The sequence below is a fragment of the Haliotis cracherodii genome, unplaced genomic scaffold, assembly GCF_022045235.1.
Source record: "Haliotis cracherodii isolate W230 unplaced genomic scaffold, xgHalCrac1.p SCAF_15, whole genome shotgun sequence".
Lineage (NCBI taxonomy): Eukaryota > Metazoa > Mollusca > Gastropoda > Lepetellida > Haliotidae > Haliotis > Haliotis cracherodii.
Window position 1 is genome coordinate 7,334,354 of NW_027266270.1, and position 26,182 is coordinate 7,360,535.

Genomic DNA, 26,182 nt, shown 5'->3' on the forward strand with positions numbered 1-26,182 from the left:
AGTGATTTATTACCAAATAAAGATGTTGTATACAACATTACATAATGACAGCCTGTTGTCATGGTGATGAGATGATCCTGGTAAAAACTAAAACATAGGTGAAAGGTGAAATTTTGACTAGCCAGACGGGCCATCTACTTTACGTTTCGGCAAGCCCTTTGTAATTATAGCTGGCCATGGGCCATGGGCCAGCAGTTAAATCAACCCCTGTGATGATGAATATTTTCATGTTTCAGGAATTACTTCTACTTAAGGCAACATCCTCGGCTACAATCCTGTGCCTGGAGCAGTGCTTAGCTATACTCCAGAACAGGCAGGCGGGACAGGTGGGTGCTTGTCTTCTGGTCGTGAGGGTGCACGGTGGCCCAGTCGACTAGGGCGCCGCGATTCGCTGTGCAGAGTTGCGTCCCGTGGGCACGTCCAGAAACCTATGATTGTGGGTTCGAATCCCGGTTCGCCCCGATTATGTTTCTAGGTTTGTCAGCACCATACCCGTGCTCGTGGGTTTCACCAAAGTGGTAAACATCTGAGACTTGCATCACTTCGAGCTTTCCTCCCACATTAGGCTGACACGCCGTGATATAACTGGAATACTGTTAAAAGCGGCGTTTAACCCAACTCACTTACTCTTCTTGTCGTGCTGGTTGTCTAAGGTGCAAGAGGATTTCTCATGCTGAGGCTGTGGCCACCAAACTGATTGTGTGTCCTTTGATCCTGACGGTGCTGAATGGTCTTCATGCCATCACTCACTGGTTTGTACGGAAGCCTTTAAGGGCCACTTGTTTTTTTTCTCATTTTCTTGAAATTTCAAGATGCTATGTTGAAATTTCAAGATAAATAAGTTGAAATTTCAAGATGCTAAGTTAAAATTTCCAGAAAAAACAAATGGCCCTAAAATTCTTCTGCTGGTTTGTGACTGCAGACTATGTTTTCAGCTGTCATGACATAGCTGAACTTTTTGTCTTGGTGGTTTCAGACCTCTTTCAATGATTTGGCCAAAAGAGTATGACAAAAATGACTTTAAAAATTCATGAATAATAATAGCAGTTTTTGTAAAAGCCTAAGACTGGTTTTCTCCACAGTTAATAATGTTTTGCCTTTGAAATCATTTAGGATCTGAGGTAAATGCAGTGTTGATGTATACCTCCATCTGTTTGCAGTTCTCAGCTCCGCCCACCCCCCAGCCTTCGGAGAGAAAGCCAGGGTAAGCATGGTTTAAATACTAGTCCTCCCACATGTTGCAAACACATTCTCAAAGTTGGGAGGTATTCTTTGTTTGTATTAGTTTGTTTAAATCACCCGTCGCCTCTTACGACAAGCATAGTCGCCTTTTACGGCAAGCATGGGATGCTGAAGGTCTATTCTACCCTGGATCTTCACAGGTCATATCATTAAGTAAATAAAAAGTGGAATGTGTAACAATTATTTTATTGTGGCCTTAGAGACATTTTCATGAAGGATTAGAAGTAACAAAATGACAACCTAGAACAGTACAATGTCTTGTACCCCGTTTCCTTGTGGTCGAGGGATCTGAAAATGACCAATTTGAGAAGATTGTTCACCTTCGGGACCCAGGGTAGAATGTGACTCCTGCATCTCATTGTTAGTCGTAAGTTGTAAGGGGTCACTGATTGGGAACTTGTTGGGAGTCCAGGTCAGAATTGGTCCTTAGCAAACTATGCTGGTCGTAAAAGGTGACTTAGTAGATCGGATGGCTGACCTTGGTTTCCTGGTTGATGGCGTGTCAGTGCACACTGTATGTTAGATCGATGTGAATTATAAAAATGATTAGACTCTCTGGTCCTAATTAGATTATGTACAGGCTGTTCGCACACCCACACACACACACAGACACACACCACTCCACACCACACCACACCACACCACACCACACCACACCACACCACACACACACACACCACACCACACCACACCACACCACACCACACCACACCACACCACACCACACCACACCACACCACACCACACACACACACACACACAGACACACACCACACCACACCACACCACACCACACCACACCACACCACACCACACCACACACACACACACAGGTGTATTTATTATGAACAGTGTTCCTATCGTCTTCCCAGTTAAAGGCACTTTGACCTGCATCTTGTTGTGTTCCTCCAGGCCTCTAGAAGGGAGTCGGTCAAGTGGTCAGCTGACTGTCCCCTCCCCAACAGAGAGCTTCACCTCGGCCAGTTCTGTCCCCTACACCTTCACAGACCAGAGGGTGGAAGGTAATAATAACAATGACTTTGACTACGATTATGATGAGCTATATTCCATACATAAGTTCATACAAAGCGCTACACCATTATTAACCTGGTAATGGATCATTCTCAGCTCCCTGGGGAGTATACAGTACAAAGTGCCTACAAGGCTGTAATAAGTTAATGGTCTTGTTACAAGGTACAGGGTATAGGGTACAGGGTACCTATTAATGAATGGAGGTGGCATATTGCTTTGCCTCAAATTTAAAGACATGATAACTAACTTTGTAACAGTCTCATTAAAATCTTATAATTTACTCCTATCTTATAATTTAACCCTCGATAGTGAAGTTTGACCATCCAATCTAAATGAAGGATGTGCGGGTTCTTGAGCCAATCAGATGTCAGCTTCCTAAAATAATTCGGCTTCATTTTCTTACCGTTAGTAGTTACATTTGGAACTGGCCATTTAAGTTTGTTTTCAAATAGAATGTGTTGTACACAATGTATGGTGACTGCGCCAGGTCCGGTGAACCACGACGACGAGGTGGAGGACGAGGCGGAGTACAAGGACTCTGAGCTGGGCGGAGTAGAAGAACATAAAAGCATCATTTTACATCTCTTGTCTCAGCTGAAGCTGGGCATGGACTTAACTAAGGTGGGTGGACTCGGGATACCAGTCACAAGACTCCAGCCACTAGACAGGCTAGACACAAGACACCAGCCACTAGACAGGCTAGTCACAAGACACTAGACAGGCAAGACACAAGACACCAGACAGGCGAGACACAAGACACCAGACACTAGACAGGCTAGTCACAAGACACCAGACAATAAACAGGCTAGACACAAGACACCAGACACTAGACAGGCTAGTCACAAGACACCAGCCATTAGACAGGCTAGACACAAGACACCAGACACTAAACAGGCTAGACACAAGACACCAGACACTAGACAGGCTAGACACAAGACTCCAGCCACTAGACAGGCTAGACACAAGACTCCAGCCACTAGACAGGCTAGACACAAGACTCCAGCCACTAGACAGGCTAGACACAAGACACTAGACAGGCTAGACACAAGACACCAGACACTAGACAGGCTAGACACAAGACACTAGACAGGCTAGACACAAGACACCAGACACTAGACAGGCTAGACACAAGACTCCAGCCACTAGACAGGCTAGACACAAGACTCCAGCCACTAGACAGGCTAGACACAAGACTCCAGCCACTAGACAGGCCAGTCACAAGACACCAGACACTAAACAGCGCGAGACACAAGACACCAGACACTAAACAGCGCTAGACACAAGACTCCAGACACTAGACAGTGCTAGACACAAGACACCAGACACTAAACAGCGCGAGACACAAGACTCCAGACACTAAACAGGCTAGACACAAGACTCCAGCCACTAGACAGTGCTAGACACAAGACACCAGACACTAGACAGCGCGAGACACAAGACTCCAGCCTCTAGACAGGCTAGACACAAGACACCAGCCACTAGACAGGCGAGACACAAGACACCAGACGCTAAACAGCGTGAGACACAAGACACCAGACACTAAACAGCGTGAGACACAAGACTCCAGCCACTAGACAGGCGAGACACAAGACACCAGACACTAAACAGCGTGAGACACAAGACACCAGACACTAAACAGCGTGAGACACAAGACTCCAGCCACTAGACAGGCGAGACACAAGACACCAGACACTAGACAGCGTGAGACACAAGACTCCAGCCTCTAGACAGGCTAGACACAAGACACCAGACACTAAACAGCGTGAGACACAAGACACCAGACACTAAACAGCGTGAGACACAAGACTCCAGCCACTAGACAGGCGAGACACAAGACACCAGACACTAGACAGCGTGAGACACAAGACTCCAGCCTCTAGACAGGCTAGACACAAGACACCAGACACTAGACAGCGTGAGACACAAGACACCAGACACTAAACAGCGTGAGACACAAGACACCAGACACTAAACAGCGTGAGACACAAGACTCCAGCCACTAGACAGGCTAGACACAAGACACCAGACACTAAACAGCGCGAGACACAAGACACTACACACATAACACATGACACTTGTGGAAAGTGTGTAGTGTCTTACAAAGTAGAGACGATTTATGGATAATAACCTCTTTATTAACTGTGAAGGCAACATTTCGGTATAGGTCCTTATGTAACAGGTATGATGCCATCAGATGCCCCTGCTCGGGCTGCCCCCAAGATCCCCACCCCCCTTTTCCAACTGCTGAAATCCCCTGAAACTGATGCAGACGAATCCAACAGATAAGATGAACAAATATTTTCACATTCCTGTTTTAATACAGTATGTCTGCACATGCGTTAAACAATCAAACGCCTTACACCAACGGTTTCTACAAACAGTAGAACAGGATTTCCATCCAGGGTTCCAGAAAATTTAAAATCCCAATCGGACATTTGCATTCAAATAGCGTTCCATCTGACCTAATTAATGACTGGTATGCTTCAACTTATGTGTTACTTTAGACTTTAACACATGGGATTCTTTAACACACAATACTTCTGAAAACATACACAATACTTCTCGTGATCACATGATACAGTACTTAATACATCATAGTGTTGTTACCAGTACCTATCAGAACTGGCAAGACCATCTAAATAATAATTCACAACTGGAATGGATAACTAATTTCCTGGAAATATCAGCCAAGATGAACAATTTCAACTTAGGAATACTGTAGAGAATTGTTATCAACATTAGCTGTTTTCAGGTAACTGTCTGAAAACTATTCTGACTTAAACATTATCAACTGTAAGATATTTCTTACATACAGTGGATAACATTTATACACATGGAAACAGACATACTGAACACAAGCTGAAAGAACATTTTCAGAATTATCTCCCCTTAATTGGAATGCAGCTGGTATTCCTGTGCAAACACAATTATTTCTTAACCTCACAATTATTCTATAACAATGCTGTAACCCTTATACATGTATTTGTCAACATTGGACAAATGAATACTTTCATGTGAGTAAACGTATGAAAACTTTCCAATTCACTTCATAATGCAAAACGCACTAATCTACAAGAATATCCTGATCAAACCACTTGTACCATAGTTAGGCATAATTGTAGTCATTCTACACTTAGTAGTAGCTCTTGATCAAATCTTAACCTTCCGTTAACTTACATTGAATGGGACGTCGGGTTTGTTTACTTCTGCTGTGGCCGACAGCTAAGGGACGTTACTCCCTACATACACTCCGCTAAAACACTTACATAGCCCGCTAAAATACCATTCTGACAAAATTGCTTTGTACTAAAGACACTGTATTGCATCAACGACACAGTTTTTGCATTGAATACAATCAAAGAACTATTTCTCCTCCATCTCATGTCTAAACTAGCATGATATAACAACATTTTCGGAAACATCGATCTGCAACTGACTATGGCTGCAACGAACAGACGTTTTGCTGATGAAGGGCTTACTGACGTCTAAAAAATAAATTCCAGATTTACTGTGTGTTGATACATACATAAAAACATACAACATGACCTATATGATTTGTTGGACAGCCAAGGGGAATGTGTATCTATGCATTGATTCCTCACCTGGGCCCACTAGCACAAAGCGATCTTAGTGCTAAGATGGTCTTAACTCCCATACTTTAACATAGGCTTACAATAGTCTTAGCGCTAAGATCGTTTTGTGCAAGTGGGCCCTGAAGCAAACGAATCCAAAAGATAAGATGAACAAAAATTTTCCCATTCCTGTTTTAATACATTTTGTCTGCGCATGTGTTAAACACACATGGCAGTCAGGTACTGTTTACCCAAAACAAATCATGCAATCATAGGCCTCTGATGAATAAACATTACCTTACAACGTGATAATAATCTGACGTCATGTTTCATCTTCCCGAGGCAAGAGAGTTAACTGACTATAAAAGTCCAGTTTCCACCCTTGCCGAACTAGGCTGGTATTATGGAGTTACATTTTGGCTGGACTAACGAGTCTATGCATAGTCCAATCATAATCGTGCACCAAAAATGAAATCCGGTTCGTAAACTGTCGTGTAGATTTCGGTCGATTGCAGGATTTGCAAAGCATGTGCATCGCCAACTTGTTGTCAACAGATATTTTCCAAATAGGAGAGGCTTAGAAAGGACATAAATCATAATAGCCACTGGTGGCGCTATGATAGAACCCAGGAATTCCAGCCTATTTCGGCAAGGTTGGAAACTGGACTTTTATAGTCAGTTAACTCTCTTGCCTCGGGAAGATGATCTGTTCTAAGAAAACAGTATAAGTCAACTTTAGGGGGTTTCAATCTAAATTCTTGTAATAACTGATAATCTACCATGATAATTATACTACTATCATAAGACAGCTTAGTCATGCTTTTACACTTATACTGTTGTCAAGGAAGGACAACGGTATAAGAATCTATACCGAAACAATGCCTTTACAGTAAATAAAGAAGTTGTTATCCATTATTTGTCTCTACTTTGGCATTACTTAGAAGTTGTAATGCCTGTCAAACAATTCGTGTGGTGTCTTGTGTTGTACAAGGCCACTTAGTGGATTGGGTGGTCCGAAACGTGATGAATTGGTTGATTGGGTGGTCTGACATGAATTGGTTGATTGTATGTCATCGTACCCAATCGTCATCAAGCCCTCAATGTTCTGGTGTAGACTGGATTACAGTCAAGTCCTGTTAATCCTTGGTTGCATATGATTATGTCGGATTAACGAGTATTTCTGATAAACTAAATTAAGTAGTATCAACATTCGTGATCGAAAACCAGACAACTACACGATAGAATACGATAAAAACACATAATAAAAAAAACAAAAATGAAATATTCATATTGTTATATTACATTGTTAGGGGAATATGTTTTCTAATCATGCAACCTCTAAAGCTCAACACAAAACAACTGTTATGGACTGTATGACTTATTCAAAATACTTTAAAATGCATAGTCTGGAATGGAAGTCGCAAGTTAGAAAATGTTACCGCAAAGCTCACGGGCAGATGACCACGGAGTACGCTGATCACTGTGTCGGATTAATGCGACTGATTTAATCGGTTCCCATCATTAGTGTCGGATAAAGCCGATTGTCGGATTAACGAGTGTCGGATTAACGAGACTTGACTGTATTTTCAGGCTGCCGTCATATAATATTGATCTGTGTGATGTTAAACAAACCACCTGTCCTGATTGCATCATGATTTTGTTTCTAATGGATGAGATACGGGTCTTTTTGGCACCTGGAAATGACAAATTTTTAAGGTCTGAAGATTGGTTTTTATTATCAATGACATGTTCAAATTTTTTTGTTTACACTTGAGTCTTAGAGCTGTTGACATGCTTGTCCTTTTCGTTAAGAAAGCCCTCTGTTTATTTTCAGGTTGTTTTACCGACATTTATATTAGAAAAAAGGTCCTTACTAGAAATGTTTGCTGACTGTATGGCCCATCCAGACATATTCCTCAAGTAAGTGTACACATCCTCTCTTACTGTGTTCTAGTTGCCATGGCTACCAAGGAAGTTTTGTGAATGCATGAAAATAGAAATATGTAGTCGTCTGAAATGCCATAATTTGTTGTGCAGAGTTGTGCCCCTTGGGCATGGCAGGATGTATGATCATGGGTTCACGTCCTAGAGTTGCCTTGGTTGTTTTTTGAGTTTTTATCAGCACAATACCTGAGCTCAAATTGGTAAATGTCTGAGACCTGCATCACTGTGGGCTTTCCTCCCGCAGTAAACTGACATGCCGTGAAGATCCGGGGTAGAATAAGTCTTCAACAACCCATGCTTACCGTAAAAGGTGACTATGCTTGTCGTAAGAGGCGACTAACAGGTTCGGGTGGTCAGGCTTGCTGACTTGGTTGATGCATGTCATTGATCCCAATTGCGTGGATCGATGCTCATGATGTCAATCACTGGATTGTCTGATCCAGACTCGATTATTTACAGACCACCGTCATATAGCTGGAATACTGCTGAGTGCCGCGTTAAACAACAAACCCAACCAACCAACGACATGCCGTGATATCACTGATTCAAATTCACTCAGTCACTCCAAAATAAGGATTGACTGGTCACAATGGCTTTTAATGAAGTGCTTGTTTGGGGGATTACTCAGGGAATTGCATTGCAGAATAGATGCCTGTGAATCATTCCTCGGTGCAAATATAAATGAGGACTGGGTGGTTGCTAGGGGTGATCTGGCTGATTGTGTGTTGTCGTGTCCCGTGTAAATATTGCTGCTCGTACTATCAGCCATAAGTTTGATTTACATGCGGTGCTGATATGCCTGGAATGTTGCTGTATGGCATAAAACAAAACTCACTCTTTGAATCATTGACTACCAGGGAGTGTGCCTTCAACTCTGGTTGGTGGTTGCCCCTGGTAACCAGAAATGATGCTCACACTATTGACCACTGGTTTTGTCAGAATGAGGAGAATCAGAGAATCACTGTGTTGATACAGCGTTAGAAATTTGCACTAGTCCTATAGTCCTTACCAAACTGCCCAGTGGTAAAGGTATCATAAGGACTTGTAGAAATGTGCACTTTTAAAGGGTTTTGCCATATGTTACCATTATAAGGACCAGTGGACGAAAACTGTTAGTTTCTAACCCTGTTGATATGATTGTAAGATGGCTGACTACATCAGGACAGAGGATGAATGGGTGACCACACTGGACAAGTGGACTCCTTCAGGAATTGGTCCTGCCCCACACTATAACACAGTATATGCGGTGTCTAATAATCTTGAACGTGATGTCAGACCCTGTTTCACCTCTCTTCCTTAACTTTGTCTGTAATGAAGATACTGTTCCACAGAATCCCCGACTTAGAAGAACCCGAGGACCGGATGCTGGCGGTTCTCGAGTGGTACCTGACTTCCTTCCATGCCGGCAGACAGGTGAGCGGTACTTCACGTGGCGCCATTTCGTTACACTTTCCTCAGACTGTTGAATTTGTGGTATTGTCTGAAATAGAACAATTTACATGTTTCAAAGAAGAGAGTAAAACATTTCATTAAAATCAGATCTTAGTTCTCGCTACCGCTAAACAAAGATTTAAGGACATCTCATTACAGGTCAGACCGACCTTGCGCGAACTTTGACCAATCAGAAGGCAGCTTTCTTGTGCTTTTTATGGCTCTAATTTCAAATTGGCGACTACTCTTCGAAACATATTTTGACAAATTCTCGATTATGAATTTGAAACCTGAACAAAAGAACATTCTTGAATGGCTAATAGATGTTCTAGATTGTATGGATTCAGTCGTTAAACTATCGTTCGGAACATCCTGTGTTTAAGTTTTCGAGGTTGCATGATTAAAAATCACATTCCGACTGTCACTTTCATAATCTGGTAAGCGACGCTCTGATAGGTCGGATGAAAGGTCGTTCTGACGTGACCCCTTATAGGATGTCTTCAGATATCCGTTTATCGGTAGCGAGAACTAAGGTATCATTTTAATGAGATTGGATTATGTATTGACCCTTCAGTGAACTAGGTTCCATTGCATGGGAGCTCTATTTGGATGACAAATACCACAATATGGCAGTCATTGCTCTGCACTTTGGTAAGCTGCTGGGCATTAAGAAAATTCTAGTAACTTGATAGGTCCATCTAAAATCTGCTGAAAATGATGCCATGAGATGGGTTCAGGCTTGTGGTTTTGGCACTGCAAATCATACACAGGCCTTAACAAGTAATGCCATTCTAACTTCTTTGATAGGCATTTAGAAGTTGGAGTACTAAGTAAGGATAAGAATTCATGGATGAACAACTTCTTTATTACAATGAAGAGCGACATTTCGGTGTAGGTTCTAACACCGTTATCACCTGCTTGATAACAGTGTTAGAACCTACACCGAAGCGTCGCTCTTCATTGTAATAAAGAAGTTGTTCATCCATAAATTATTATCCTTACTTAATGCCATTCTAGTATGAATAACATGTTTCAGAGGATTATAGTTTTAAAATAAATGGATGCAGATGGTTGCTGGGTATGTGGTAAAGTTGAAGTGTGATCCGAGTCCTGTTTGTTGTCAATACTGTCTGTATACATTACGTCCTGCCTGTAAATACATTGGGTTGCTTTCTGGTGCCGCTGCTCTTTGTAGCCAATGTACCTAGCCATGATGTGGTTCCCGTACAGAAACCAGCAGGCTGAACAGATAAGCACCGATTATATTTACAATATTTTTCATGCAACATCAGGCAATATCAGGCAACGGAGCAGGGCTCATTGGCCTCCAATGGTTATTCATTCAATCGCCTGACTGAAATTAGACAATCAGACATACATCACTATAACACCACATATGGGGCAGTCGGGTAGCCTAGTAAAGCATTCGCTCGTCACGCTGAAGACCTGGGTTCGATTCCCGACATGGGTACAATGTGTGAAGCCCATTTCTGGTTACCCCGCCGTGATATTGCTGGAATATTGCTGGAATATTGCTAAAAGCGGCGTAAAACCATACTCACTCACTCACTCACTCACTCACTATCACCACATATTAGAGGTATGTTCACAGGCAGTGGTAGACAGTAGTGTGTATACTAACACGTGAGTATTGACAATGTGTCATGGTTAGGGACAGGTCATTTATTTATTATCGGGGGTAACTTAACCTCTCCCCATCCCCTGTATTAAATGACCAGTCTGTTAGATGAGTCTGTTAGTGTTGACTTCATGCCATCCATGTTAAGGCTGTTCAACCCTGTAGTTATTAAACAATTGTTTTAATTTCAGTTAAACAATGTGAACATGGCGGTGATTTTTTCAAATCCTTTTTATAGTCCATGTTATTATTTGATTGGCTCTAAGATTTTTCTGTTGTCGGATATTATTATTCTGCATCGTTTGTAGTTTTTAGTGAATTGTTTCTTTTTTTGAGAAGTACACTATTTTTGTGGAAAAACAGACATAGGGATTTTCTGTGACTTAGTTGATGGCATGTCAATGTGCCCGATGTCGTGGATCGGTGGTCATAATATCAGTCACTGGTGTCACAAATATTAGAGCGGGGCGCTTATTATGTCGAATACGGTAGCTGGAATAGTGGTGAGCACTACGTTAAGCTCCATAACTGAAGAACCCATGAAGATCCAGGTAGAGAATTGGTCTTCAGCAATGACAGCATCCCTTACTTGCCAAAAGAGGCGACTAGGCTTACCATGAGGAATATGCTTGCCATAAGAGGCGACTATGCTTGCCATAAGAGGCGACTATGCTTGCCATGAGAGGCGACTATGCTTGCCGTAAGAGGTGACTGTGGAATTTACAAGGAATTAGCTTTTAGAAATGTAACTAGTTTGTGACAGACTATTCGGCATGGTGGCATGGTGGCATGCTGAAGGTGGTGTCCTCCCAAAGTAGGAGGTTGCCTTGGGAAAGGGTCACTCAGGGTCAGAATGTGTTTTCATCAGTCATTGGTTCATTTACCCAGTTGAGCACACTCTCATTTTGACCTGTTTTTTAGTCATTGGTATCATTGTTCCTTGCAAACATTAGTTTATCATCCAAAACTGATGTCCACGGGAGATATTGCTTCAGGGAGGAGACATTGCTTGTCGGATGAGATAAAGCGATCTCTCCGAGGATAAACAAACCTCTGAGTTAAAAACTTTTATCAACTTGATGGTATATTTGATATCAAGAGCCTCTCAGGTGTGATTCTCCATGTAATATTTAGTCTGATTTTGTAGTGTTAGATATAGGTGGTGTAGAGACTAAGTTTAGTCTTGACTTGATAGTATTCTAGCTCTTATGGTTGAAGATTTCTCGTTTGTTTTCTACATCCCTTTATAAAGGTCCTGGAACTTTAAACCCCTTTTCACCTCATCTCCATTAGTCATCTTTTATTGTTCTGGAAAATCACAGGAAAAGTTAATAATAATCGTAATTTAAGGGTCATGGAGTTGTGTGGGGTTGGGTCTCTGGGAAGAGGTTTCACCAAAGTGGTAAACATCTAAGACCTGCATCACTTCAGGCTTTCATCCCACATCAAGCTGACACGCTAGGATGTGAGCAGTATGTTGCGGTATTAAATCTCGCTCGCCTGTCCACTCTGATGTGATGTGTGTCTTGTGTTATTTTCAGCAGTCAGGCAACAGTTACCTCCCCTGAGCAACATGTCTTTTAGTCACCCTTACACAAAACGGCAACACACAATTTTACAGGAAATTGACATGTTCCACGAAATAGCAAAAATGTGCATTTATTTCATAACTCTACATTAATTAAACTTAAAACCCCCTAAAATTATGCTTCTATAAAATACATATTTATGAGAATTTTGATGCCCCCCCTGGCTAATTTGGTTCAAATTTTGCTCATTTTTGTCCAAATTTGACTTTGTAATAATTTTTTTTCACGTTTTAGTTTGTCATTTGATAAAGTGTATAACTCTCAATAACTACTTAATTTTGTTTTATTATTTTAACAAATAACACTTGTAGACACATTTTTGTGCTACATGCACCATGGATAGGATGAGTGACCCGCCGTTTGTCGTTTGTACACGTAACTGGGGAACCATCTCACATACACATCACGTCACGTACTGGTCAGTGAGCACAGCCCTCTAGTTGAAGATCTGGAGTACAACAGGTCTTCAGCAACCCATGCTTGCCGTAAAAGGTGACTATGCTTGTCGTAAGAGGCGCCTAACGGGATCGGATGGTCAGGCTCGCTCACTTGGTTGAAGTCCTGACTCGATTATTTACATATCTTCTAGCTGGAATATTGCTGAGTGCGGCGTTAAACAACAAACAAAGACAAAGCAATCGTACCATAAGTCCCCATGGCCCCTCGTTGGTGGCCAATGATTGACCTAGTCTGTTCATAGTGTTCTCTTCAAACTAGTTTTAAATACAAATCTGTGAATCACAGGTTATGTTACCATCCTTGATGCCAGGGCTTTGCAAAATATACATGCATTACTTTGTCCCATCACAATATGACTGAAATAGTGCTGATGGGACTTAAAATGTTAACTCATTGTGAAATCTGTGGATGTTATTGCTAGATTCTTTACCAAGTAATGACAAAGAGTTTTCAATGGGGTTCTGTTTCAGGGTTCAGTGGCGAAGAAGCCATACAACCCGATTATTGGGGAGACGTTCCACTGTTCGTGGAGGATACCCAACACTGTGATAGCTGGTGACAATGACAGCGTTTCAGACATGGACGTTAGTGACACCAAGACAACATCATCTGCGACACAACTAGTCTACTGTGCTGAACAAGTTTCCCATCATCCACCTGGTAAGAATAAAGCCGAAAGAATATTTTTGCTTGGCGTATGATGTCTCCTGGTAGGTTGTGTTCATTGTTGTGCATCTGTTGTGCTTTGAAACAGTTTGAGTCTTCATTTGCCGATATGAATCAATGCTGCCAATGATCATCAACTGAAAGTCAAATCATCAAACATGTGAAGACTGCCTCCGTGGTCTAGAGGTAGAGCGTCCGCCTGGAGAGCGGATGGTTTAGTGTTCGATCCCGGACGTGTCATACCAAAAGACATTAAAAGGTGGTATTTGTTGTTATTCTGCCTGGCGCTTCGCATTAAGGGACTAAAACAAGGACTGGTCAGCTCAGAGTGTCTGAGTGGGGTATTCATGTGAAACTGGGTCAAGATATCTCAGTGGGCAAGCACTATAAAATCGACATTAGTCCGGACTAGTACAAGCATCAAGCATCTCTCCCCCCTGCACAAGCATGCTTGTCACTATCTAAATGTATCCTGGTGGTTAAAGCGTTTACTCGTCACGCCGAAGACCCGGGTTCGATCCCTGACATGGGTACAATGTGTGAAGCCCATTTCTGGTGTCTCCCGCCGTGATATTGCTAAAAGCGGCGTAAAATCAAACTCACTCACTCACTCACTATCTAAGTGCAATAATCTGGGACACGACGTTAAACCCTCACCATCAAACATGTTAAAGAAATGGCGTTTTGGTTAAAGATAAGGCATGGTGAAAAGCCAATCGATTTAATGACCATTTTACGACATGTCCAGTGTTGTAACTGCAGATGTGATTGTTCTTGTTTAACGAGAAATCACACACAACAATATTACATACCATGTATACATAATTCCTAGTTTCTTGGTAGCGATAGGTCCTTGGGGTTGTATGAAGTAAATTGATGGATCAGCAGATGAGGCTCGGTACCCTGATTGATTGGATGTTACCTTACTTCAATGACGGGGGGGCACGGGTAGCCAAGTTGTCTAAGGCGCCGCGATTCGCTGTGCTGGGTTGCGTTCCTTGGGCATGCCAGAAACCTATGATTGTGGGTTTGTCTAGGTTTGTCAGCACCATACCCGTGCTCGTGGGTTTCACAGAAGTGGTAAACGTCTGAGACCTGCATCACTTCGGGCTTTCCTCTCACATTAAGCTGGCATGCCGTGATATAACTGGAATACTGTTAAAAGCGGCTTTAAACCCAACTCACACACACACATACTTCAATGACGTGGATATTGCCCATATTATCGATGGCTTCTTTGGTCGGTCCAGACTTGGTCAGATTGAATATAGGTAGTTATTGTCGGTGTTCACTCACTCTACGTGCCAACAAAGTCACCCAAAGATGGTTTAAATTTTTTAAAATGGATAAGTTTAGGAAATTTGAATTAAGTAAATTAATAACTTAATTTTCTGTAAGGTTTCATTTGAGCTTCCATCGCTGTGTTTTCAGTATCTGCCTTCTACTTCGAGTGCCCTGAGAAACAAATGTGCATGAACGCCTCCATCTGGACCAAGTCCAAGTTTATGGGAATGTCCATCGGCGTTGTCATGGTCGGCAAAGGTAGGTTCACCAGTCAGTCAAACAGTCAAACCCATGGGTGTTCCAGGTTAGAATTGGTCCCGAGCAAGCTATGCTTGTCATATGTGGGTTGGATCGTTGCTCAATGTATTAGTATCACTGGACTCAATTATTTACAGGACGCTGTCATATAGCAGGAATATTGCTGAGTGCAATGTTAAACAACAAACAAACACACATTATTATGATGTTTGTTTGTTGTTTACGCCACACCCATCAGTATTCCAGCTTTATGATGGCGGTCTGTAAATAATCAAGTGGGGACCAGACAATCCAGTGATTTTCATCATGAGCAGCGATCCATGTAATTGGGATACGATGACATGCATCAACCAAGTCAGCAAAACCTGAGCACCCGATCCCATTTGTCACGTCTTGCGAAAAGCATATTCACCTTTATGACAAGCATGGGTTGCTGAAGACTTATACTAACCTGATCTTCATGGTTGTATTATGATGTAGTTGGAGTACTGCTGACTGGTGTATGGCCAGTTTGTTCCCCAAAGATGAGATACCTTGCACTGAACTCAAAGTGTTAAATGTCGATGACTTTCCTCTCACATTGAACTGATTTGCTGTGTGTGCTTCAGTGCACCTCCAACTGCTGAGTCACGGAGAGGAATACACCTTCACCCTCCCCAGCGCCTACGCCCGCTCCATCCTCACCGTCCCCTGGGTGGAGCTTGGGGACAAGATCAACATCAACTGTGAGAAGACTGGTCTCACTGCTTCCGTCGTCTTCCACACAAAGGTGAGGGTCCTACCAAGTTCATTAGCATTAACTAAAGGGCTGTCTAAAAGGTCTGGCCATCACTCCTTAGGAGTTTGCGTCAGGTAAACTTTGTAATCAGCCGATTCGTGTTGAGGCGGCTACATTTGTCTTACAGACCAGGGTGCCGTTGTACAAAGTGGTCTTAGCGCTAAGGTGATCGTTACTCCCATACCTTAACATAGACTTACGACAGTCGTAGCGCTATGGTTGTTTTGTACAAGGACACCATGGACATGAAGCAGTGCAGTGTGGGGGCTCACACTGACTTAGAAGTGCTAAGAATAACAGTTGAAATGTTGGTTCTGTGGCTTAGGGCCATGATGAACTTGTACGTGAGACTCGGGTACTCAAGTCTGTGTCAGGTTCTGAGACTCGGGTACTCAAGTCTGTGTCAGGTTCTGAGACTCGGGTACTCAAGTCTGGGTCAGGTTCTGAGACTCGGGTACTCAAGTCTGTGTCAGGTTCTGAGACTCGGGTACTCAAGTCTGTGTCAGGTTCTGAGACTCGGGTACTCAAGTCTGTGTCAGGTTCTGAGACTCGGGTACTCAAGTCTGGGTCAGGTTCTGAGACTCGGGAACTCAAGTCTGTGTCAGGTTCTGAGACTCGGGTACTCAAGTCTGTGTCAGGTTCTGAGACTCGGGTACTCAAGTCTGGGTCAGGTTCTGAGACTCGGGTACTCAAGTCTGGGTCAGGTTCTGAGACTCGGGTACTCAAGTCTGTGTCAGGTTCTGAGACTCGGGTACTCAAGTCTGTGTCAGGTTCTGAGACTCGGGTACTCAAGTCCGGGTCAGGTTCTGAGACTCGGGTACTCAAGTCTGTGTCAGGTTCTGAGACTCGGGTACTCAAGTCTGTGTCAGGTTCTGAGACTCGGGTACTCAAGTCCGGGTCAGGTTCTGAGACTCGGGTACTCAAGTCTGTGTCAGGATCTGAGATTCTGGGACAGGTTCTGAGTTGAGTTTTGAGACACGGGTTTTCAAATCTGGATTGAATTTTTAGACTCGGGTACTCAAATATGGAATGCAAATCTTAAGTCTCAAGTTTTACACTGACACAATGTTTTTCCCCATCTCAAAAAACTTCATCAGCTGATCACGTAACACCGCAAATACCTGTCAACAAATCTGAACTGAAGTGCGCAATTTTAAGGGAAAAAGGGACTCATGTCCGGGTCAGGTTTTGAGAAAAAGGGACTCAAGTCTGGGTCAGGTTTTGAGACACAGGTACTCAAGTCCTAATTTTTTTACCTGTCAGAGCCCTGAGAATATCCGATGCCTGTTAGTGGACACACAGTATTTTGAAAAAATAAATGAAATGGAAATACAATCCCTGATTAATTTGTGTGACATGTTTTGTCTACCAGCCTTTCTACGGGGGCAAGCTGCACCGGGTGTCGGCTGAGATGAGGAACAACAACACGGGGAACGTCTCCTGGAAAGTGCAGGGGGAGTGGAACTCCAACTTGGACTTCTCGCATCTGAATGTAAGTGTCTCAAGTCTCACACTGGGCGGTGGGGTAGCCTAGTGGTTAAAGCTTTTGCTTGTCACACCGAAGCCTCGGGTTCGTTTCCCATCATGGATACAATGGGTGAAGCCCATTTCTGGTGTCCCCCGCCGTGATATTGCTGGAATATTGCTAAAAGCGGTGTAAAACCATACTCACTCACTCGGGAGTCCATTTAAATCACTTCTCATGCCTAATTGTCTCAATTTTGACCAGTATTTCGGTAATATAACAGCATGTAAATTTGATGTGGGAGGAAAGTCCAAAGTCCAAACGTTTACCCTGTGCCCTACCCCGTTCATTTCAGGAACGAACACATGAAGATCTGGGTAGAATAGGTCTTCAGTGACCCATGCTTGACGTAAAAGGAGACTATGCTCAGAGCTCCAGATAAGCTGCGTATCTGCGTAAAATACGCATCAGAAATGCAGAAATACGCAGTAAAATAAAATCCCAGCGTATCAAATACGCAACGAACATTACAGATACGCTACAAAAATAAAACTTGTGCGTATCATCAAAATATTGTGAAGTAACCCTGCGTATTCAATTAGCAAATCAGCAACTTATTTTGAAATTATAAACGGGCATTCTGTCAACCTTGCCAAACTCCACGATGACACTTACATCATGATCATTTGCCATCACACTTTCTTGTGGAAGTATCGTGGTATCGTTCTATAAAGCTCTCGAACCCACACGACACCAGTTTGCAGGGACTAGATGAATAGTGATTTAAATATTTAACTTAAACACCCACATGTGTAAAAACTAGTGGGTAACAGAAATTTGAATACCCAGATAGAATTACTGATACCCAATGATTTTAAAATGCATGGGTAAAATACCCACAACACCAAAAGCTTATCTGGAGCTCTGATGCTTGTCGTAAGAGGCGACTAACGGGATTGGGTGGTCAGGCTCACTGACCTTGTTGATGCATGTCATCGTATCCAAATTGCATGGATCGATGCTCATGATGTCAATCACTGGATTGTTTGGTCCAGACTAGATTATTTACAGACCGCCGTCATATAGCTAGAATATTGCTGAGTGAGGCATTAAACAACAAACATTTAACAACAAACAACAAATAAACATTTCAGGAACAGGTGTGGATACAACAGATTGTTTGACATTGTTCCCAACTACATGGATCGTTGCTCATGATATCAATCACTGGTCTCAATTATTTATAAAATAGTTATCTTCTGTTTGTTCCAGGGGGAGTCGAAGTCAGTGGATGTTCAACAGTTGAAGATCTGGAGAAAGAGGGTGCGACCGTTGGCTTCCCAGGGCGAATATGAGTCTCGGAGATTATGGCAGCATGTGACGAATGCTCTGAGGATAGGAGACGTCAGCACAGCAACAGAACATAAAAGATTTGTAAGTATAAGGCGTGATAATGGGTCGTAGGATATCAAAGTACTTCTGTGATGATGTTGGGGCAGAGCTGGCCCTCCACTCCTCAAGGGAAGTGTGGATTGTGTGACTACAATGGCCTCCATGTGTGGTAGTATGGACCTGCCTGGGTGTACTGTGTGGTCATGTTGTAAGTTTGAAGCGTGGATTGTGTGGCTACAATGGCCTCCATGTGTGGTAGTATGGACCTGCCTGTGTGTTCTGTGCGGTCATGTTGTAAGTTTGAAGCGTAGATTGTGTGGCTATAATGGCCTCCATGTGTGGTAGTATGGACCTGTATGTGTGTTCTGTGTGGTCTTGTTGTAAGCTTGAAGCGTGGATTGTGTGGCTACAATGGCCTCCATGTGTGTTAGTGTGGACCTGTATGTGTGTTGTGTGCGGTCATGTTGTATGTTGGAAGTGTGGATTGTGTGGCTACAATGGCCTCCATGTGTGGTAGTATGGACCTGTATGTGTGTGGTCATGTTGTATGTTGGAAGTGTGGATTGTGTGGCTACAATGGCCTCCATGTGTGGTAGTATAGACCTGTATGTGTGTTGTGTGTGGTCATGTTGTATGTTGGAAGCGTGGATTGTGTGGCTACAATGGCCTCCATGTGTGTTATTGTGGACCTGTATGTGTGTTCTATGTGGTCATGTTGTATGTTGGAAGTGTGGATTGTGTGGCTACAATGGCCTCCATGTGTGGTAGTATGGACCTGTATGTGTGTTCTATGTGGTCATGTTGCATGTTGGAAGTGTGGATTGTGTGGCTACAATGGCCTCCATGTGTGGTAGTATGGACCTGTATGTGTGTTCTATGTGGTCATGTTGTATGTTGGAAGTGTGGATTGTGTGGCTACAATGGCCTCCATGTGTGGTAGTACAGAATTGCCTGGGTGTACTGTGCGGTCATGTTGTATGTTGGAAGTGTGGATTGTGTGGCCACAATGGCCTCCATGTGTGGTAGTATGGACCTGTATGTGTGTTCTATGTGGTCATGTTGCATGTTGGAAGTGTGGATTGTTTGGCTACAATGGCCTCCATGTGTGTTAGTGTGGACCTGTATGTGTGTTGTGTGTGGTCATGTTGTATGTTGGAAGCGTGGATTGTGTGGCTACAATGGCCTCCATGTGTGGTAGTATGGACCTGTATGTGTGTTGTGTGTGGTCATGTTGCATGTTGGAAGTGTGGATTGTTTGGCTACAATGGCCTCCATGTGTGGTAGTATGGACCTGTATGTGTGTGGTCATGTTGTATGTTGGAAGTGTGGATTGTGTGGCTACAATGGCCTCCATGTGTGGTAGTATGGACCTGCCTGTGTTGTATAAAAACACTTCAGTCTGTAGTCATCCTATTTTCTCATGGAAAACAAAATTATCTCAAAGCGATGGTGAATCTGGACTGGAATTTGCACACAGTAATGTATATTTGTTGTATGAGGCCATTTAGGGGATCGAGTGACCAGGCTCTCAGATTTTGCTCATAATTTTAGTAACTGGTTTGTCTACTTAAGGTGGATTATTGACAATTTGCCATCATGTAGCAACAAACAAACAATATGAATTATTTTGTATCTCAACCCATCTCAAAAACACAAAATGCCAACACGTCTTTAAATATAGGGTAAGCTTTAAGTTATTATTATCAGCTGCCACTTTTTCAGCTTGAAGATCGACAGAGAGAAGGAGAGAGGCATCGAAAAGACACAAACACACAGTTCCCATCAAAGGTAAATGTGTTTATTTATATTTTTAAAAATCTATTTAACATCGAATCCCACTACTCTGAGCTTGTAAAGGCCGAATACTTCAAATCCTATTGAAAGAGCTGAATACTGAATACTGAATACTGAATACAAATCCCAGTACTCCATGAAATACTGTTCAATGTAGCATTAAACTTATCTTCCCGAGGCAAGTGAGTTAACTGACTATAAAAGTCCAGTTTCCACCAATGCCGAACTAGGCTGGTATTATGGAGTTAGAATTTGGCTGGTCTAACGAGTTTTTGCATAGTCAAATCAAAATTGCGCAACGAAATCGAAATCCAGTTCGTAAACTGTCGTGCAGATTTCGGTTGATTGCAGGATTTGCAAAGCATGTGCACCGCCAACTCATTGTCAACAGATATTTTCCAAACATTTTCATGTTTTTAATAAAGGTGCTCACGTGATTTGATGCACTTCGCGATGTAGACCCGTTTTATCACAACATAGATCTTGATTATTGATCAGATCGTCTTTACCGGGCACCGCCATTTTGTTTGAAACAAATGCAAGTGATGGAATCAGATTGGTCCATAGGAGAGGACATAACTCGTAATAACCACTGGTGGCGCTACGATCGAGCCCAGGAATTCCAGCCAAGTTCGGCAAGGGTGGAAACTGGACTTTTAAAGTCAGTTAACTCTCTTGCCTGGGGAAGATGCATTAAACTACGGTCCTGAGGTCCGGGATCAATTCCCCACAAGGGTACAATGTGGGCAGCTCATTTCAGATGTCTAAACCGTGATATTGCTGGAATATTGCTTAAACCTGCATAAACCATGCTCACTGACTGCTGTGACAGATTGCTTATTTCTACACTGACTTTGTTCCAGTTCTTCCATCGAAGCGGTGACAGTTGGGTGTACAACTCGGTCCTACAGACGGGGCAGTCATCGGGCACAGCGTAGTACTTACATTGTAACGTCACTGTACGACTCACAAAGCTGACTTGGTGCAAGAAAATCTGTGATGTCTCCACCCCCTTGATTTCATCATAGTGTCTTTCTATACCCAAGAATATTCCACTTTCATAACTGTGCCGTGTTTTTGTCAAACATACTGAATCAGGATTTATTCTCCCTGCCAGGTCCTTGTTTTGCATATCATGAAGATATTTGAAGAATATTTTTATTCAATTATTTATTATTGATAGTTTCCTGTCAGAGCTGTTGGAATGGTTGGTTGTAGTTTATCAAGATTTTCAAAGATGAGTCTTTTGTCTTCGTTTTCAGCCATCTTTGCAAATGGATGCCTAAATTGTTTTTTTCCCTACTTGAATAGCATATCATTTCTTCCTAACTTGTTAGTGCTCAAAGTAGTGTTTAGAAACTTAGACAACATTTATGTTTATTTTTTTAATGTTTGGCGCAGCTGTCTGTGGCCCCAGAATTTGCTAATCAGAGTTGCCTCCCTTTGGTGTGCCATTGTCATGTTATCATGAGATCCAATACAAAATTCACTCTGTAATATTTCTAGGTTTGTCAGCACCATACTTGTGCTGGGGGTTCAACCAACTAGGTAAATGTCTATGATCTGTTCATGTAGGCTTCCCTTACACTCCTGTTACACCAGGGTATATCTGAGTAAGAGGTTCTTCAAAGCAGGGTTAAACCAACTCACACACTCCTTCTTTGATAGGCATTTAGAAGTTGGAGTACTAAGTAAGGATAAGAATTTATGGATGAACAACTTCTTTATTACAATTAAGAGCGACGTTTTGGTGTCGGTTCTAACACCGTTATCAAGCAAGTGTTAGAACCTACACTGAAACGTCGCTCTTCATTGTAATAAAGAAGTTGTTCATCCTTAAATTCTTATTCTTACTTAACTCACACACTTGCTAACTATTTTATCTGGTTTGTATTTGTTTATAGACTGCACCATTATAAGTTTGGTGGCATTGTTATATTAGAACCCTGTTCTGCCATATGATAAAGAGTCTATATTACATATTACAATTTTAGACTAGTTATTGACCTGCTTATTGCATTGTCCCATATACAACTAATAAACAAGCAACTGTTTGGTTGATAAAATGCAGTGAAAAAAATGACTGCTTTTTATCAAAATGTGTGGTTATTTAATAATGTCATGTTAATGCTCGTATTGATAATGTCAATCATGTTAATAATGATTATATTATTTTTGGAAAATTACGAATTCAGATGCTTTGCCATATATTCCAAATGTCCCCAGTTTGGGCTCGGCGTCTCTGAGAATGGAGTGCGGACCTCTAACATGGATAACAATGGCTAGAACACTATTCACTCACTCACTCACTCACTCACCATGACTGACTGACTGTACTTGAATGATACGGAACTCAGGTAAATGTTTGATATTACCAAAGAATAGAAAGCGCCATGACCATATTGTAGGTTGTCCTAGTCTGCAGGGGTAGAGGCCATTGGTTATATCCAACTGGTCTGCAGCAGATTTCGTATCAGTGGTTATGTAAAATAGACTAGTCCATCTAGATTGTTACTGGTCTGGAACTACTGGACCAGTGGCCGTGTCTTTCCCCGGTGTTTGGTAGGAGAGATGGTTATGTTTCTAGAACCTGCGTTTGTATTCAGACTAGCCCAGGTGTGCTTGCCATAGTAACAGTTCAGTCAGTGTCAGAGAGGAACGTCAGTCTAGAATTCTTCATAGACAGCCTGTGGTAGTTATAACTATGTGTAAGGTGTTGCTTGTACTTGTACAGTGAAACCTTGTTAATCCAGACAATAATGTTCCTTCTGTCCAGATAATCAGATTTCTGGTTTGATGAAGCGGGCTGCTGAGTAATGTCATTTTGTACACATTACCCACTCCCGTTGGGTTGCAGATTAACAGGTTCCGGACTATCAAGGTTTAACTGTTCTATGAAGAAATATGAATATTCAGAATGATATAAGTATGAATGTATCTGCTTGACACAATCAAGTGCATATACTGCTTTAAGATGTATGTATTGTACAAATGAACTTCTATATGAAAACGTAACTTGTGTTATGTCGGAGTGATATTGTGTGAAAGGGTAAAGGTGCCCGATTGTGATAATCTTGTACATATATACATATATACATATGCATTGTATCTGTAGCACCTGTATACATACACACCTTTCCTGGAATACATTGACAGGGCTTGTTTTCTGCTGCACATCGCAGGGACCAGTGCCCACGGAACACCCATTCAAATCTGATGTTTCACTTCGATACGATACCTCCCACCATCAGATCACCTCTGTGGTGTAGTGGACAGAGAGTTTGATAGACGCTTCGTGGTTCGATCCCCTGGCCGCGTCATACCAAAACACATTAAAAGATGGTACATGTTGTTTCCCTGCCTGGCGTTCCAAATAAAGGGAGTCAGGTTAATGTGTTTGGGTAGGGTTTCCATGTTAGACTGAGGCATGTTTTCTCAGGCAATCACAATGAAGCTGGTATTTGTCCAGACTAGTACAAAGAGATACACACACATGCATGTTGCTGTATAAGTGTAATAATCTAGATGCGACAATAAACCCCTCATCACCTCACCTCACCTCACCTCACCTCCGTAGAAGGTCACGTCATGTCAACCCTGGATGAACTTTGACCTGCCAGTCTAAATAAAGGTTGTGCAGGTTCTTGAGCACAATGCTGTTCTGAATGCTTTGCTTACTTAATTTAGAAGCCTACATGCTGATCGGCTCATTAGAAAATTCCCCTGCAATGACCTATGGAGGTGTTGTCAGATCTTCTCGCAGAGAGGTATCATATCGGTGTCAAATATCTGATTTTAGTGAGCTAGCTGGAAGATCATGACCTTTCATCCGACAAATCAGAGGATCAGAAAAGTGGCAGTTGGAATGTGTTTTCTAATCAAGCAACCTTCAGTTTTCACGTTTTTAATTGTGAATTTGTCAAAATAGGTTTCGAAGCTTGGTCGCCAGTTTGAAACCAGTGCGGTAATGTACGAGAAAGCTGCCTTCTGATTGGCTAATATCGACCTCTTGTCAATCATTCCATTGGTCAGTCAAAGTTCGCAAAAGGTAGTTCTGATGTGACCTGTAATGGGATGTCCTCATATTTCTGTTTAGCGGTAGCAAGAAATGAGATTCTAATGAGATTGATCATGACACAAGTGTGGTGTAGCGATTCCCCGAATTTTCGGTGCTTTGCAGTACTCTGAGCCGCGTTATATATAGGTGTCAGAGGATTTGAAACAAGTATACATCATGGTGACGTGTAAAGTCTTAAGTCACTGGTTTATTAATGGACTCAAATCGACTAAATGTTTTTATTGGGCTGCTATTCATTCCTTGATGATGGAACTGTTTTCTGTGTCACGTTTCCATGCATTGTGTTGTGTTTTGCTATTGTTGAGGGATGTATCGTATCGCCCTACCTCGAGGATGTGGTGTGGAGGGTGTTCCGTGTGACTCATATTTGCACGTTCAGCATAATTCTGGTTGCAATGAGATTGGTACATGTGTACATAGGACATAAAGTAAATCGAAGTTCATCTGATGTTCCCAACATGCATTTGTGTACTTAACATCATTAGTACTGTGCTTAACATCATTAGTACTGTGTTTAACAACATTACTACTGTGCTTAGCATCATTAGTACTGTGCTTAGGACCATTAGTACTGTGCTTAGGATCATTAGTACTGTGCTCAGGATCATAAGTACTGTGCTTAGCATCATTAGTACTGTGCTTAGCATCATTAGTATTGTGCTTAGCATCATTAGTACTGTGCTTAGCATCATTTGTACTGTGCTTAGCATCATTAGTACTGTGCTTAACATCATTAGTACTGTGCTTAGGATCATTAGTACTGTGCTTAACATCATTAGTGCTGTGCTTATCATCATTAGAACTGTGTATTGTACATTACTTCTGTGTTTACATATTTAGTACTGTGTGTACATCATCAGTACAAGGGTGACATCATTAGTGCTCAGTTGAAATAATTACCTTATCTGCCGTAATAAGTGCCGCAGACGCTTAAACATTGACAAAATTGTGTGGGAACAAATTTTTTTTATGATTTTTTTTTTGAAAGGTTACTCTACAATTATTCCTCTTCTACACTGCTTTTTTTATAAGAAAAATGTGTAATATACACAAGAAACTAATGGATTGTCATATTCCTACACAGTCTTACACAGTGGCACTTGTAAGAATACTTAGAGATTAGTTGAGAAGTATAAGGCACCTTTAGGAGCAGGGCGCTCAATACAGCGAATATGGTACTAATATTTTACTGTTAAGATCACTAGCATTGAAAGTACTGATGTTTACATATTTACCTGATGTTACTTAACATCATTACTGTGAACATCACATGCTCTTACATCTGTATACACTATCGGAATAATCGAGAATCTCCATGTAGATAGCGTAAGCCAGACAGTGTCACATGTACCAGCAGTGTAGCAGAGTATACCAACACCAATCTTCATACAGTGTTGTCATGATAGTGTAAGCCAGACAGTGTCACATGTACCAGCAGTGTAGCAGCGTATACCAACACCAATGTCCATACAGTGTTGTCATGATGATAGTGTAAGCCAGACAGTGTCACATATACCAGCAGTGTAGCAGAGTATACCAGCACCAATCTCCATACAGTG

General features: G+C 42.1%; 1 protein-coding gene across 1 annotated transcript in view; it reads left to right on the forward strand.

Moving 5' to 3' along the window:
- LOC139461768 (oxysterol-binding protein-related protein 11-like) overlaps positions 1-22,256 on the forward strand; it is a 41,221-nt gene extending 18,965 nt beyond the window's left edge. Inside the window, exons 11-23 of the mRNA XM_071243227.1 lie at positions 237-326; positions 1,161-1,204; positions 2,155-2,264; positions 2,762-2,895; positions 7,681-7,766; positions 9,122-9,203; positions 13,379-13,568; positions 15,006-15,116; positions 15,725-15,885; positions 17,267-17,386; positions 18,632-18,793; positions 20,474-20,539; positions 21,409-22,256. Coding sequence (XP_071099328.1) covers positions 237-326; positions 1,161-1,204; positions 2,155-2,264; positions 2,762-2,895; positions 7,681-7,766; positions 9,122-9,203; positions 13,379-13,568; positions 15,006-15,116; positions 15,725-15,885; positions 17,267-17,386; positions 18,632-18,793; positions 20,474-20,539; positions 21,409-21,483 — 1,431 coding nt within the window. The 3' untranslated portion in view covers positions 21,484-22,256. The remainder of the gene's footprint in view (positions 1-236; positions 327-1,160; positions 1,205-2,154; positions 2,265-2,761; positions 2,896-7,680; positions 7,767-9,121; positions 9,204-13,378; positions 13,569-15,005; positions 15,117-15,724; positions 15,886-17,266; positions 17,387-18,631; positions 18,794-20,473; positions 20,540-21,408) is intronic.
- Positions 22,257-26,182: the final 3,926 nt, after the last annotated feature.